Source organism: Diceros bicornis, chromosome 9, assembly GCF_020826845.1.
Source record: "Diceros bicornis minor isolate mBicDic1 chromosome 9, mDicBic1.mat.cur, whole genome shotgun sequence".
Classification (NCBI taxonomy): Eukaryota; Metazoa; Chordata; class Mammalia; order Perissodactyla; family Rhinocerotidae; genus Diceros; species Diceros bicornis.
The window spans coordinates 75,098,901-75,115,147 of record NC_080748.1 but is presented as its reverse complement, the minus strand read 5'-3'; the positions used below and the strand labels follow the sequence as shown (position 1 = coordinate 75,115,147).

Below are 16,247 nucleotides of genomic sequence, written 5' to 3'. Positions count from 1 at the left end.
CGGCCCGGCGAGCGGCCGCCGAGGGAGGCTGGTGGCATGGGGGAGCCGCCGCCGCCGCCACACGCACGGTCGCCCCTAGCGAGCCCAGGCGCTGCTGCGAGCGCGGGGGGTTGTGGCCGCCGAGGGGGGCGCCTCGGGGCGTGACACGGCGCGGAGGGCGCGGCCCGGGCTACGCCGCCCGGACGCGCGGCGAGCGGCGAGGGGAGCGGGCGCGGGGAGCCGCGGGCGGGCCGGGCCGGGCCGGGCGCCGGAGGCGCACCTGGCGGCGGCGGGGCCGGGCCGGACCGCGGGAGCAGGCGCGGCGGCGGTGGCGGCGGCGGCGAGGATGTCGCAGCCTCCGATGCTCCCCGCCTCGGCGGAGACTCGGAAGTTCACTCGGGCGCTGAGTAAGCCGGGCACGGCGGCTGAGCTGCGGCAGAGCGTGTCGGAGGTGGTGCGCGGCTCGGTGCTCCTGGTGAGTGCGGGACGGCGGACGGACGGACGGACGGAGGGAGGGAGGCGGGCGGGCGGGCGCCACCTTCTCCACGCTCCTCCAAGTCGGCCGGGCGGAGGCGGAGCCCCCGACCCTACTGGGTCTGCAGGATTAAGAGGTGCTGGGGAAGCGGGCGGAGTGTTGGGCAGGGAAGGTCCCGGAGGGGCAGCAACTTCCTAACCCCCACCATGCCTCCGCGGGTCCTCTCCCCACAGCTGCCCCTTCCCTCCTGGGAAATTTCCTGGGAGTTAGTCCCCGCCGCTCTTTGCTCCCCAGTTTACCTCCCTCTGCCAACTGGGAAATTACTCTCCTTTTCCCTATCCCTCGCATTGCTCCCTTCTCCTCCTGTATTCTGGAGGGGCTTGGCACCTGTGGCCTGGAGCGGCGCAGGGGAGTGGAAGTGGGGGCTCTCTCTTCCACTTCGCAACCCGGGGTGGGAGATGGTCCTGCGGACCCTTTGGGTGGGTGAGCTCCAGAAGGGAAGGAGTTCCGCATCCTCTTCTCCGCTACCTCCCCCTCGCTGGCATTCTGAGGTTTGGCCTCCTCATATGAAGGGTTAGGGGGCGTGATAGGAACCCTTGGTAATTCGGGCATTGGTGCAAATTATAAACGAAGGTTGGTGATTTGAAGCAAGCGAAGCCAGCAGCCCTGAGATTAACCTGGTCGAATCAGAACGTCTTTAGAGAATGGGGTGTGAGGAAGATGAAGTTTTAAATCAACTTTTCCACAGCCAGCGCTGGTCCTGCTGTATTTGGAAACGCAGTACACCCGGATCCTTTGGATCGTGCGGGAGAGGAGAGACGTTGGAGCAGCAGCGTGCTCTCCAGGGAAGCTGGAAACTTTTTGCAGCTCCTTGCATTTTCGCTGGCGTTTGTTTTCTTGAAAGGGACCTGTTTGTGGGTGGGTGACTTGTGTTTGTTGGAACCAATGCAAGAAGATGGGCCTTGGAAATGACTCTCTGGGTTTTGTGGTGCTTTGTGTGGGGTATTGTCGGGGTGGAGTTCCAGGTCCCTTAGCACAGTCTTTTTGGTGGCAGATAGATGTCCTTCCTGGACAGAGACAAGATGATATGAATGATGTTTGTGGAGATTGGAGATGAAGCTTCGCTGATCTCCATATGCAGCTTACGCAGTTTGATTTTTCTCTCAATTGCCAGCTCTGCCAACTCACCCCAGATTCCGAGTTTGTTCAGTAATATGCAGGGATTTTATTTTTCTATTATACTGAAGTTGATCAGTTGATGGTAAGGAGTAGAGTAGGAGATGGGAATAGACCAGAACCTGCCGTTTTTCTTCCATAACCTGAATAACTTCTGTTGCTTTGGCCTAAGGAAAATTTTCTGTTTTCCTGACTTTTGCCAATGTGTGTCTGTTAAAGATAAAGCCCACAACACGTGTAGTATCTTTTCTCTTCTTGCATGAAACTTAGTTCTTTTAACTGGGGGCTACTGTCTTCATCAGGGTTTTGAAGCAAAAGAAGAGTAAAGAAAACATATGACTGTGCCATGATTTCCAAAGTGCCAGCAGACCCGGACTGAGGAGGAGGTACTAGTTTAATAAACCATTAGAGTGAGCACGGAAGTGCCAACACAGGCACAACACTGCTAATTACTGATGTGCAATAGTCCGTGAATATCTACTCTTCCTGTCGGAGGATGGCCTACTGATAGTGACCTAGTAGTGTCCATTCTCATGTGTGACATACCGCATGACACTTTAATAATACATCTTTTTTCTCTGGACACCCTTAAGCATGAAGAGCCAGATGAGTGGCTGGTGTCTCAACTCTTAGTGTTGTCTATCTGTGGTCACTTGTCTGATGAAACTCATGATGAAACAAATACAAAATGCAGGAAAGCAGGTGGGCCTACTCGGGTGTTTGAGTGGCTCCGAGGCTGGATGGGAGATGCATTGCAATGGTTCTGCACTGCAGAAGGAGGAATTTGGAATAGCTTGCAGATACTAAAATTACCCGTAAACCTCACTCCCCTCACCTCCTGCTAGGTACTCTGCCACTGCCTGCTTCCTGTTGCTGCTCCCCAGTGTCTGCCAGGAAGCCACAGCAGGTGCACCTGCCACATAGGTTCTGGCTTGGCTTTGTTCTAGGAGGATCTAAGAAGGTACCCCTGATCCTTGCAGGAAGCAGAGCAGCAATCAAGCCAGGGTTTGGAATGCTGTGGTCCATCCATCCATGCTTGGATGGAAGTATTACTCTGCTTTGTCTTTGATAACTTGGGTCAGTGCTAATACGGTGCCTACAACATAGTAAACGCTCAATAAATATTCTTAACTAGCTGACTGATAAGCAGTTCTGCAAATGAACTAAAAGAAAACATGAACAGGGTATGGATTTAACTAGATCTTCCCAGGCTTCTAGTATTGGTGAGTGGCCAGTAGTGAGTTCAGAAACAACAAAATTAAATAGTTCAGTGATTAATAAAGGCTGCCATTTGGCAGACAAACTTTAACATGTAAAAGTGAGATGTGCTGATAAATTTTTCATTGTTTGATAGCTTTGTTTTTCATAGGCTCAGGTTTGCGGGCTTTTAAAAATGATTTTGTATTAATTTGTTTGAAAAGCTTGAAAACAAACATGCAAAAAAGTGGAGAGAATAGTATAATGAACTCTCATATTCCATCACTCCGATTCAATAATTATCAAGATTTTGCCACACTTTCTTCAACTGTCCCTTTTTTCCATTTTTTGTGATTGTGAGTTCCAGGCCTCGTCATTTCACCCCTGTATACCTAGTATATATTGTTAAAAATTGGGATATAGTCTTACATAATGATAATGCCATTGTGATAAAATTAACAATAATCTGTTGATATCCTATTCAGATTTCCCAGATGTATTCCCAGAAAAACATCTTTGATTGGTAGTTTGTTCTAATCAGGATCCAAATAAGGTTTGCGAGCCTTTTCAAATGCGGTTTGGTCTTTCATGAACCTTAGAATTATTAATGATGGAGAGATCTCTCCCTGGCGTCAGGAGTCCTGGGTTTTAATCCTAAAGGTTTAGTAATTCAGAGCATGGGCTCTGGAGTCAGAGCACGTCAGTTGTAATCCCAGTTCTACTCCTTACCAGCTGTGCAGTCTTCGGCATATAACTTAGCCTTGCTGTGCCTCAGTTTCCTCATGTGTAGAGTGGAGATAATAGTTGTACTTACCTCACAGGGTTGTTGGGAGGATTAAACAAGCAATAGAGGTAAAGCTCTCAGACGATGCCTGGCATATATTCTACCAGTTATTTAAGGCAGCCTAGGCTGTCACTTAGCGTCTCTGAACCTCAGGGCTCCTGTTCTACTAAGTGAGGGGCGGTACTGGATTGTTTCTAGAGACCCTTTCCCTGCTAACAGGCTTCAGTTCTAAGCTGCTTTGATAAGAGTAGCAGAGGTACTACTAGTAATTGTTCCTAACTGTAGGAAAGGTAATTTATGATTTGGGGTAATGAAAGAAGAATCCTCACAATTCCAGAATTAGCTTTCCATGATTTAGAATAGTCAGGAGGGCAGCACGTTCAAAATATATGCAGGCTCAGAAGAAAAACTAGAAATTATTCCCTGAGCAGGGTTGAGTTGTGATTGCTTCTGGAGCTCCCAAAGGCATTTTACCTTGGGTCTTTCAGGTGTATTAAAGATAGCACGTAATGGCCTAGATCTAACAGAGCATGCCACCCAAGGCCTGAAAATACCCTTTCTCTGAAAGATTTGTGCAAATATTGTGACACGGCTCTTTGCAGGGTTTGCCGGCTATATGCACTTGGGTATTGATGCCCAAGTCATCTGGCTGCCGGCTTCCTTATGATCTTGTCTCAGTGTGTTCATCTTCAAACTCTCTTCCCATGTCAAGCCCCTGCCAGAGATAGCATTCCACGCCCCTTGGAGATCCAGCAGTATGAAATGAAATGAAACCAAGTCAGGTCATCCGTAAATATTCTTTTCTGTTGGAGGAGAACGGACAGAGGTGTGGGATGATAATCTCCCAGAGTACATGCTTGGGGCCTTCTTCACCCTTCCAGGTCAGTCAGCTCAAGATTCCAGTATTATCTGAGTTAACCTGAGACTCGAGTGGTGGTGTTCTTTAAAATCCTCAGGTAACGTAAAACCTCATTTTGGCTGTAATTTTAAATCAGATATGTTAGTAAATTGGCAACTGAATTGGCCTGAGTTTCACCTCACTGTCTTTCTCCACCCTCTGGTGGAGTCCTAACAAACAGAAATGTCCCATATACAGGAAGCAGGGTGGAGGCCCATCTCCAACTAGATAATCAACAACAGGTTCTATTTCCTTGGTTTCTAGTTCATTTGAATATTAGGAGACGGGAGGGCATTAGCAATGCCTTGAATTTGAAAAGGGAGGGAAGGAATTGTGAAATCTTCATCCACATTTCTTGAGGGCCTGCCCTGTGCTAGAACTGTGCTGGGTACTGAGGATATGATATTGTGTTAGAGCAGAGTTTATATGATCTAAACAGGTGGACAAGTCAGTTGTCTACAAAAAAGATGGATAACAATACAAAGGAGAACTTTAAAGGGTTAAATGCCTGGTGCAGAGAATAGAGGAAGATGAAATAATAGAGAACTGGCATACTTGGAAAGGGGTTTACAAAGAATTAAACGGGACCTTGAAGATGCACAGATAAGGGAGACTGTTTTCTAGAAAAGAATAAGAGATTTCAGCAAATGATTACAATGGCCAGGTAGGCCCAGAAAGAGCAGAGCAGCTTGGGCAGAGGGGCAAGTTTTAGGAGGAAGGGAGAGAAGTTTTGAGAAATACAGTTGCCAATTTCAGGAACAATTTTAATGATTGGCTGAGAACACATCATAAAATAGATTTTTTTCTTATCTTTTTGAAACCTATTTTAGGAAAGAGATTCAAACCAGCCCATGAATATATGCTTCTTAGAGAGACCTTCCCCTAAGTGGGGGCAAATAACATGACAGTTTTGTAACATGCAGGCCCAAAGACATGAAGAGAAGTCTGTGGTATGGAAGAGAAAACTCAGAAATAGGCCTCTGTGTGTGTAAACATGAGAGGATCATGCAAGTAGTAGTCTAATATGGTGGGTGCACCATTGAGTAAATGATGTTGCAAAGAAACTGTACTGGAGCCCCATGTTACATACATGCTGAAATAAGTTATAACTAAATATAAGAGTTACATGAAAAGTAAATCAAAGAAACAGCATAAAATGTGGGTGAATAATCATGTAAGGGTGGAGAGGGATTTTTTAAAGCATGAAAGTAAAGCCCAGTTTCGCCTGGGCTTGAGAGGTGAGCAAGTTTCTTCACCTAAGCCTCGGTTTGCTCATCTGAGAAATGGGATTGTTAGGTATTATCTTAGAGAGTTTTTAAAATAAAGATTAAATAAGATAACATGTGTGAAGTACTTAATAATACGTGCTTAACAAATGTAAGCTTGTATTATGGTTTTTTGTGTGTGTGTGTGAGGAAGATCAGCCCTGAGCTAACATCCATGCCAGTCCTCCTCTTTTTGCTGAGGAAGACCGGCCCTGAGCTAACATCTGTTGCCAATCCTCCTCCTTTTTTTCCTTTTTCCTCCCCAAAGCCCCAGTAGATAGTTGTGTGTCATAGTTGCACATCCTTCTAGTTGCTGTATGTGGGATGCAGCCTCAGCATGGCCGGGAAGGGGTGCGTCGGTGCACACCCGGGATCCGAACCTGGGCTGCCAGTAGCAGAGCCCATGCATTTAACAGCTAAGCCACGGGGCCGGCCCCTGTATTATGTTAATAAAAGAAAAGATTGATTATCTTGACTAACTATGTCTGGAACCAGCATTTATTGAGCACTAACTGTGTCCTAGGATATGTGTTAGGGCTTTACACTTGGGAGATTAAGTCACTTCAATGTCACAAGGCTGTAAGTAGAGGATCTGGGTCTTGAACCTGGGCACTGTGGCTTCAGACCACGTGTTCCTAAGCACTCCTTCCTGCCTCATGCAGACGCTCAAACCTCTGTTCTGATGTCACAAGTACCAAAAGTTTAGAAGTCAAACATTAAACTTAGATAACAGTATTTGTCCTTTATAGATATCTATATCTCAGTCATAATGTTAAGTTTTTAAAAATATATTGAGAGTTCTTACAAATCAATTAAAAAAAGAGACACTCTAGTAGAAAAATGGGAAAGAATATTAATAGGCAATTCCTCCAAGAAAGGAATACAATTAGCCAATAAAGAGCAGAAAAAAATATTCAGCCTTGCTATAATTAAAGAAACATTAATTAAAGCAAGATGCCATTTTTTCCTGATAAATTACAAAGATAGAAAAGGTTTTGCAAGAATGGGGTGAACTGGCACTTTTCATTTGCAGGGCTACCCGTTTCCACTACTCCAGGGACCCATTTGCGTGGTATTTTATGAGAATTGTGTCCCCTGAGTTTGATAACATGATGGATGGTATAACTTTTTGCAGTTGGGTTATATGTATCAAGAACTTGAACGTGATTCCATTCTTTGGCCCAGTACGTAAAATTGTAGGAATTTCTCCTAAGGACTGACCCAAGATGTGCATAAAGTACAGTGTCTGAAGTCACAGTGCTGTCTGTTCAGGGCAGAAAATGTAAAATACTGACCGACTGCAAACTATCTAAAGGTCTTAACAGTAATCTAAACAAGTTGTGGAACGTGGACTGTTAATGACACCGTTAAGTTTTGTTTTAGGAGAATAATGACTTGAGAAAATTCTTCCATTATAGTGTTGAAAGGCAGTGGGGGCTTGGGTTCTGTTACCTCTTCGCTACTAACCTCTGTGTGACCTTGGTTGTGCCTCTGCAGCCTGGCTTCTGTCCTTGCTGTGGGGTGGCCTCTCAGTCCTCACCCCTTCCACTTGTCGGCTGCAGCATTTGATACCATTCAGCTCTCCTCCTTCCCCTTCTGTGGCTATCCTCCTTCCTCCTTGATCATCTTCACTCTGTCTCCTTCCTACACTCACCACCCAGGGGCATTCCTAAACGGTCCTTGCTCCACCATTGGAATTTAGACTCTTCCCTTCACTCTGAAGGGAGCCACACACTTCATTGCAATTTCTGAATCTTTATATCAGTTCTGATTTTTTTCCCCCATCTCAGACCTGCTTTTCTGCTAACCTACCTGGCATGTGTACTTGCCTGTCCTACCAGTCCCTTAAGTTCAGCATCTGTGAAACATGAATTGTCACTTTTCATCCTAAACCAGCTGTCGTTTTTGCGTTCTTGTTTTCTTAGTGAGAGGCATCATTTCATGGTCACCAACTTTGAAATCTCTGTGTCCTCCTCTGTCTCTTCTGTTCATCTCCTTTTGACTTCCTCATTCTGTCATCACTGCATCTATCACGTTCTATTTCTGCATCAGTCAGTAGGGGCTAAAGACTCCTAAATCTCAGTGGTTTGAAACAGAAGGGTTTATTTCTCCCTCATGCCGCCTCTCCATTGAGGGTGGCTAGAGACCACGTTGTCCACGTCCTGAGACCTGGGTTGATAGGACAGCGACCATATTGAATGTGGTGGGTCCTTGTGGGGAGAAAGAGTGTGGGGACTCCCTCACAGGCCCTTAAGCTTCCACCCAGTCACTTCTGCTAACGTTCCATTGGCTAAAGCAAGTCGCATGGCCACACCTGACTCCAAAGGGCAGGGAAGTACAATCCTGTCTATATGCCTGGAAGGAGAACTAAGATCTTTGGTGAGCAGCACTCAAGACTACTGCATCCTGTCATCCCCTTCTCTCTGTCTCCTGCCCCTGTCCTGGTCCCTGCAGTAGTAGTAGAGGATAGGATCCCTCCTTTCTGGTCACTTTGCTGCCATTCTCACTTCATCCTTAAGGCTTCAATTCTGAATCCTTAACACACCAGTGCCTCCCGCTGCGCTGGGAATATAAGCTGCTTCCCTTGGACTGTAAGGGGATCTCCTTATTAGGCACCACCCTCTCATTGCTTACCAGCTTGCCTTTTACATCCTCCGGATGCCAGGCTCTCATACCCCAGGACCTTAGCAGAAGCTCTTACCTCTGCCTGGGATGATAATCACCTCTTTGCCTCTCTCCTCATCTGCCAGGCGACTCTTCTTTGTGTTTGGAACTGTACTTACGCGTCCTTGCCTCACAGGGGCCTTGTCTGTCCACTCACACTGAAACAGGGCTGGCTTGTTCTTTTTCTTTGTACCACTTAGCACAATTTATATATTTATTTGTGTGTACATTTGTTTCTTGTCTGTTTTCCTCACTGGACTGTTTGTTCACCATGGTTTCCTAGTACTTGGCTCATAGGAGGAGCTCAATAAATATTTTTTTGATGAATGAATAACTCCTGCAGTCTCTACATCTGACACGTCTCATTTTTTCATCTTTTTTTTTTTTTAATCCCTTATATTCCCCACTGTTGGTCTCAAATGCTTGGCTTAGGTCCACGTTCTAGGTTTCTTTCCTTTTTTTGAGGAAGGTTGGCCCTGAGGTAACATCTGTTGCCAATCTTCCTCTTTTTCTTTTTTCTCCTCAAAGCCCCAGTACATAGTTGTATGTCCTAGTTGTAGGTCCTTCTAGTTCTTCTATGTGGGATGCTGCCTCAGCATGGCTTGATTAGTGCTAAATAGGTCCGCACCCAGGATCCAAACAGGTGAACCCTGGGCCGCCGAAGTGGAACGCAGGAAGTTAACCACTACGCCACCAGGCTGGCCTCTTTTTCATCTTTTTTTGATTCCCCGTTGCCCCTAATTTCTCTGTCCTGCACCCGTTTCTGTTTACTTTGTGGGAGATCAAGATTTGGCCACCCTGAAATATATCTCTTTTACCTTGATTGTTTTCTCTGAGGGACATTTGACCACCCCACTACCTGCCTAAAGAATTTAACATAGTAACTCCTTCCTGGAACAGATCTTCTATCTGATGGCTGTAATATAATGTAAAATAGATGTTACAATAGGAAAGGCACCAACAAGCCCATCTTATCAGAAGTTCTGTCTCTCTGGCCACATTCTCTTGATGGCCCTGCGAGGAGTTGCTAGACAAACATTTACATTTATGAGGAAAATCTCCATTTGTAAAGGTATCTCCCTCTCTGTATTGGGAAGAGGGGGGACGACCTCATTTCTAGAAACTTATCAATGTGGAAGGTGAGGCCTTAAATTTGCATAATAACCTTACTCTTGTTTACTGTGCTTTAGTGGTAATCTTCTGTAACTGACTCCCCCCACCCCCAACATCCTCCTTGGTCATTGGCTGAACATGGTATTTAAGACGAGAATTTCTGCTATTGTGTTGAGAAACGCAGTGTCCCTGCTTTCTCCCATGTATACATGTTATTAAACTTGGTATTATTTTCTCCTGCTAACCTGTCTTCTTAATTATTTGGCCAGCCATAGAACCTTAAGGAAAAGGGCAGAGGGAGATTCTCCCTCTCTCCCGACAACTTCATTCTAGCCTATCTCCCTCTGCCAGATTAATTTTCCTAACACACCAGTTCCATTATATCATTAGTGTCTCATTGCCACCTGACAAATTTGATGATATTCACATACATAAGAATGCATCACTTTGGGGCTGGGCCTGTGTTTTCTTTAGTTTAGAAACAGCTGGGAGGTTGTCAGTAGATCGTGTGATCTTTGTATAGTTTTAAACAGCTACGCATTTTGATACAAGTAAGATTAATTTCCTTTTTAGGACCATTTGTTTTCACCAACTCTGTACAACTTCACTGTGTAAAAGAACACACTGAGCACGGTTAAGTTTGCTCTCTCTGCTTCGGCAGCTCGGAGTTTGCCAGTTCGGATCCTGGGTGCGGACCTACGCACCGCTCATCAAGCCATGCTGAGGCGACGTCCCACATAGAGCAACTAGAAGGATGTGCAACTATGACATACAACGGTCTGCTGGGGCTTTGGGGAGAAAAAAGGAAAAAGGAAGAAGATTGGCAACAGATGTTAACTCAGGGCCAATCTTCCTCAAAAACAAACAAACAAAAGAACACACTGATCTAATTCTTGTGTTAGGTATTTAGCAACTCATTTATCTGAAAACAAAACAAAATAAAAATACTACTAGAAGTGCTTTTCATTCAGTTGAACCATGAGTGTTGCAAACTATCACGAAGCACTTGGTTAGTGAAGTTGTTTCTATTTCTTTTACATCTCTGTCACTTTTTCTCTAATGGACTCCTTGAGTCCTTATCAGTGAATTGATAGCAAGGAGCCTTACTATCTGATCAGAACTCTGTAATGCCAAATGATTTGAATCTCCCTGTCCCCCTTTCTTTGAAGTTGGCAGGGATAAATATAATTAAGATAGTGCTTGGGTGTGTCGGCTTCTGGAGGCTGGCTGGGTCAGTGTGTGCGTTAGAGACATGCTCATTTATTTATTATAGATTAACATTTATTGAATGTGAATCTGAAAGCAGATGTCAGTGAACTGCCAGGGTTTCCATTGACCACTTGAAGTTTATTCTCAAACTCTTAAATATACTTAGTTTGAGATGCACATACTCTATTTTCATTTTGTACATTTTATTTTAATAGAAAAGACATGTTCTGTGATGTGGATATAGAAATGTTCTAAGGAGAGATGTTTACCATACTAAATTAAAAAAAGATTATAAACAGTATATAGAGAATGATCCACTTTTTAAAAAAAGTATAAGTAGTATTTTGTTCATAGAAAACTTTTATGATATTACAGATGCTCTAAAAAACCATTCTCTTTTGTTTTAGAAACAAGTGAAGTATCAGATGTTTAGCCCATAAATTCTGGAACGTAGAAAATATGGTGGTATAACCGTTTCTGTTAATAGGGGGATTGTTCTTGCTAGTGATGGCAGGATACAGTAGATAATATCTTGGAGATTCTAAACCCAGCTCTTCAGAGAAAGCTCTGCTTTCTCAGTTTCTTCACCCTAAGAATGGACATCATAATAGCACTTATCCCATAGATCTTTGTGATGATTATACGAGCAGATGCATATAAAGCATTTAGAAAAGGGCCTGGCACACAGTAAATACCCAGTAAGTGTAAGCTTTGTTATTTATGAGGGCAACCTAAAGGAATATCATAGAACTTTTAAAAATGCTGCTTATGGAGAACTTATAACATGGGAAAATTATAATATTGGTGAAGAAGAAGCAGTATATGGAAATATCTATGATCATAATTATGTAAGAAATAACCTGTGTATAAGAAAAATGTTCGAAGGAAATAAATGAAAAGGTAGGCGTATGATTTGTTCTTTATTTTTCTCATATTTCCCGGTTGTTTTACTTTCATAAGTGAATAGATAATGATCTACCAAGAAAATGAAAACACAGTGAATATCAGAGGGAAAATTTGGTGCTGCATATAAGACATTCAAATTAGTACTGTTTGAAAATTACAGTTGTACATCTTAGTGCTTGTACAGGTGTGCATCTTAATGTGCAATGTGTTCCTAAAGTAAGACATACATGTGTATCTTGGTAGCAAAAATATTGTCTGCCTGGGGTGGCCAGGTGCGTAGTGGTTAAGTTCGTGTGCTCTACTTCAGCGGCCTGGGGTTCACAGGTTCGGATCCTGGGCACCGACCTACACGCTGCTCATCAAGCCATGCTGTGGCAACGTCCCACATACAAAATGGGGGAAGACTGGCACAGTAGCTCAGGGCTAATCTTCCTCACCAAAAAAATAAATAAATAAATGAAACATCCACCGTCCTTTAAAAAAAATATATTATTGACGAGTTCAGAGCCCTGCATTGAATGCTCATAGGAAGGAGGCCCTTGTGAAATAATGAAACCTTGCATTTGAGAGTTTTATAAAATTCTTTCAAAAAACCATCCTGCTTGAGCCTCTGGAAAATCTAGTCAAATAGACAAGGATAGGTTTTTTTATTTCTGTTTTTCAATGAAGAAACTGAACATCAGAGAAATCTAGTGACTCGCTTAAGGTCACCTGGCTGATATTTAACATTTTTTCCTGATAAGGTGGCAGGGTTGTCTAAAAGATATAATTTTAAAAATTGAGTTTCTCAGAAACTTTTAAATGGTTAACTTGAATCATTAAACACTTTTCTGGAAAGTACCATGAATTCTCTGGATTGACAGAAATTTGTGACGTGGAAGTGAAATCATACTGATTTGGAGGTGAAAGTTATCTTTAGAGGTCTTCTGGTCCAGCTTTCTGATTTTATACATGAGGAAGATAAGGTCTACCATGGTTAAGTGATTTGTCTGTGGTCATACAGCTAGTTACAGACTAGAAGAAAATCTAGTTTACTGACTCCTGGCCCAATGTATTTTCCACTGACCACAGCAAATAATTAAATTTACTTTGTTTACACTTGAATTTCATCAAATATCTTTATAGACCATTGTAATCAGATAATATCAGAATATGAAACATCCACTTGTACCGTGGATCTCCTTCCCACTTATATATTTCATGATTCCTAGGCCAGTTTATAGATGAAATTGACATTCATTTTTCTACAAGCCAAGAAAGGAATTCATTTCTGTTTAAGGGGTATTGGGAGGAAAGGGAGAAAGAAATAAAAAGCAAGAATTACAAGATTAATCAAAAAAAGATCTCAGTAGTAACTTATTGAAGAAGGAAGAATTTATTTAAGGGATGGAAGATCATGGTTTTATGCGTACTTTGGTTAAAATGATTATGTCACTAGAGAAAAAACCTTCCTGGGCCTATTAACCCAAAATTCTTTTTTTTGTGTGTGTGTGAGGAAGATCAGCCCTGAGCTAACATCCGTGCTAATCCTCCTCTTTTTTGCTGAGGAAGACCGGCTCTGCGCTAACATCTATTGCCAATCCTCCCAAAGCCCCAGTAGATAGTTGTATGTCATAGTTGCACATCCTTCTAGTTGCTGTATCTGGGACGTGACCTCAGCATGGCTGGACAAGTGGTGCGTCGGTGTGCGCCCGGGATCCGAACCCTGGGCCGCCAATAGCAGAGCGTGCGCACTTAACCGCTAAGCCACGGGGCCGGCCTGAACCCAAAATTCTTAATGTGGAATAAGTTCTGTTAATCTAGGTCATTTTACCTTTCAAGCTGCTTTGCCTTGGCTAAAATAAATATTCAGCTGTAAATGGCAATTTAGTTCAAATTGTATTATTACAGAAAGGATTGCATTTCTAAGATAGTTTAGAGAACTTATTTAATCTGTCATTCTAACATATTGCTGTTTTCTTAAGTAGAAAGCAGAGTTCCTATGGTGCTAGCAGAGGTGCCATAATATTTATAGTATATTAGATTCATTTATAAACTATTACACTAGCTAGAATTTACAGGATATTTAATCTCTTAGGTTAACTTTTTTTCTTCCCAGACTTTTAGTGTGTTCATTTAGCCATTTTATTTTCTTTATTTTTTTAAGAAAACCTTCTGAGAGAGTGTTATGTTTTTGTAGAAGATCAGAAATACGTGCTGTTATGTGATTTTTTTTTTTAAACTGAAGAATCCATGTGCTTTACTGACTTCTTTGGAGGTGATTTTGTGAAAAACCAATTAATATATCAAGTTTTTAAAAGGACTTAAAACCACTTAAACTGTTGGGAGAACTGGGTTCTGCCTGTAATACTTACTCCTTTGGGGTCTTGGCCTGGTGCCTGTGTTGTGTTACCTGTACAATGCAGGAGGCACTGACTGGCCCAGAGTGCATTTAAGCTGCTTCTTTCTGACTAAATCCTTTGGTTTGGAGCCTTGCCTGGTGCAGCCCTGGAACTCATTTCCATCAGTGGTGACCTTTGAGAGAGAAGGGGCAAAGGCCAGATGGAGCCCAGTCTTCTCTGCTCCAGGCTGCCTTGTGATCTTCTTCCACATTATCAGGCCAGGGCCTCTTGCCCTGGAGCCTCCTGAGGATTCGGGGTCCTCTTGTTTATCTTCTAGTCAGGATTTTAGCAGATCTTAAGACATTTTTGAGTTCTTAACCATTACGCTAGCAGACAAAAATGCAGTGTTATTACAATTATTTTAGGCTCTGGAGCTTAAGTATTCAGTACATCCCCAGTTGTCTTTGGTCATTCACTTACTCAACAGACACTAAAGGATAAACCTTTGATTAAGACACAGACCTTGTTCTCAAGGTGCATGTTAACTAGGGGAAAATGAGCACAGATGGGACCCAGGGAGCTTTTGGGTTGGTGGTTCCCCTTTGGGAGTCATCTGCTTCTTGGCTGATTTGCACCCTGAAGGAAGAAGGAAGGTTGTGACCTGTACAGATGGAGTTTGTAGGAAAGTACTGAGACTGAAGTCAGCTTTCTAGAGAGTGGAAACATACTGGGACCTCCATATCTATTCTGCTTTCATGAGACCCAGAAGCTTGATGTGCCTGTTCATTGTAGGAGTAGTGTTCATTGTAGAATGGTTCTCTCATGAAGATACTGGGGAGGGATAGAGGAAACCTGCATCAATGATTAGAGTGCAGTGAGAATTGTGCATCAGGGCTCAAAGGAACAGGCTAGAGAGGTGGGAGGGAAGCTTTTTATTTTTGTAGTAATGTAGCTATTAACATCCTGAAGAGTCCTAAAATTAAGATTTTTAGCTGTACACATGTCATTTACTTTGAAACTAACTAGAGAAAACGGCATTTAAGAGATTTATTTCTCTTGTCATCTCTAATGTGTCCCCTAGGTGCAAAGACCCCCAAATATGCAGGGGTTTGGATCTTGATAATGTTCTTAATTAACCCCAGAAGTAGCATAGGAATTCGTTAAATAATATAGTATCATATTAGCATTTTAAGCTTATGTTAAATAATATGCTATTATATATTATTGTAATTCTTTATATCCTATAGCTGAGGGTGCAAGAACTGTAAAACCTCTGCTTTCTTTAGAATTGAAAATGAAACCAATTTCTGGGGAGCTCCAGATTAAAAATAATCTGAATTGATTGTGAGAACTGTGCATGAAAAGAAAATTCAGTTTTTTATGCAAAATCATCAGTGACTTTAAGCTGGAACAGATTTGCATGGCGCTGTTGCCTGGGTTTTTAGTGAATATAAAAGGTACTGAAGACAGCCTGGGGGCTTTTGGAAGAAAGGTGACATCCTGCTGATTGCAGTTAGGCTAATGATAGCATAACTGATAAAGTACTGGTCTTTGTTTCTAGAAAGCCACTTTTCAATTGGAAAGAAACATCTTTATTCATAAAGTACTAAAATTGGTTCTTACGTAAAGGTGCATGCACTTGGTTTAGGCTTGATTTTTTTTTTTTTTATCTTTTTTTTTTTTGCTTCTTGTCATTAAGGACACGTGTGGATCATGTTAATAATCCCCTGGGAAAAGAAATGAGCAACTATTTGATAAATAAATATGCATGCACAAGTATGTTACAGATGCTTTCACATTTATAATGTATTTCCACATATATCTGAATAGGTACATTTTTAATATCGCACATGTGCCAAATTAATTGAACATGTTTGTTGACTCCTTACTATGTGCCAAGCTCTGTGCTAGGTGCTTTGGGGAACCAGGATGAGTAAGACAGATCCTGTCCTACTTGCTGACAGACTGAGGGGAGAGAAGATGGCAAAATAAGCTTTGTGCACATTTAAATAGAAGATTGTATCACTGGACAGTTATAAGTAAAAATATTAAAGGGTCCCCAGGAGAGAGAGTACCTCTAGGTGAGGGAATCAGAAAAAACTTAATGAAGGAGACGGCTTTTTGAGCTGAAAGTAGACTTGAAAGATGGCAGTTGTTCTAGATAGAGGGACCACATGAGTGAAGGCCCCGAGGAAGGAGATCATGGGGTGTGTCTGGGAAACAGTGAGTAGTTGAGTCTGGTGAAGTGTAGGGAGAGTTA

At 42.9% G+C, this 16,247-nt stretch overlaps 1 protein-coding gene across 2 annotated transcripts in view; it reads left to right on the top strand.

Moving 5' to 3' along the window:
* Nucleotides 1–254: 254 nt before the first annotated feature.
* The window catches only part of DOCK9 (dedicator of cytokinesis 9), a 282,353-nt gene continuing 266,360 nt past the window's right edge, over nt 255–16,247 (top strand). For both annotated transcript variants that reach the window (XM_058548414.1, XM_058548411.1), the window contains exon 1: nt 255–454. In XM_058548414.1, coding sequence (XP_058404397.1) covers nt 326–454 — 129 coding nt within the window. In that variant the 5' untranslated portion in view covers nt 255–325. The remainder of the gene's footprint in view (nt 455–16,247) is intronic.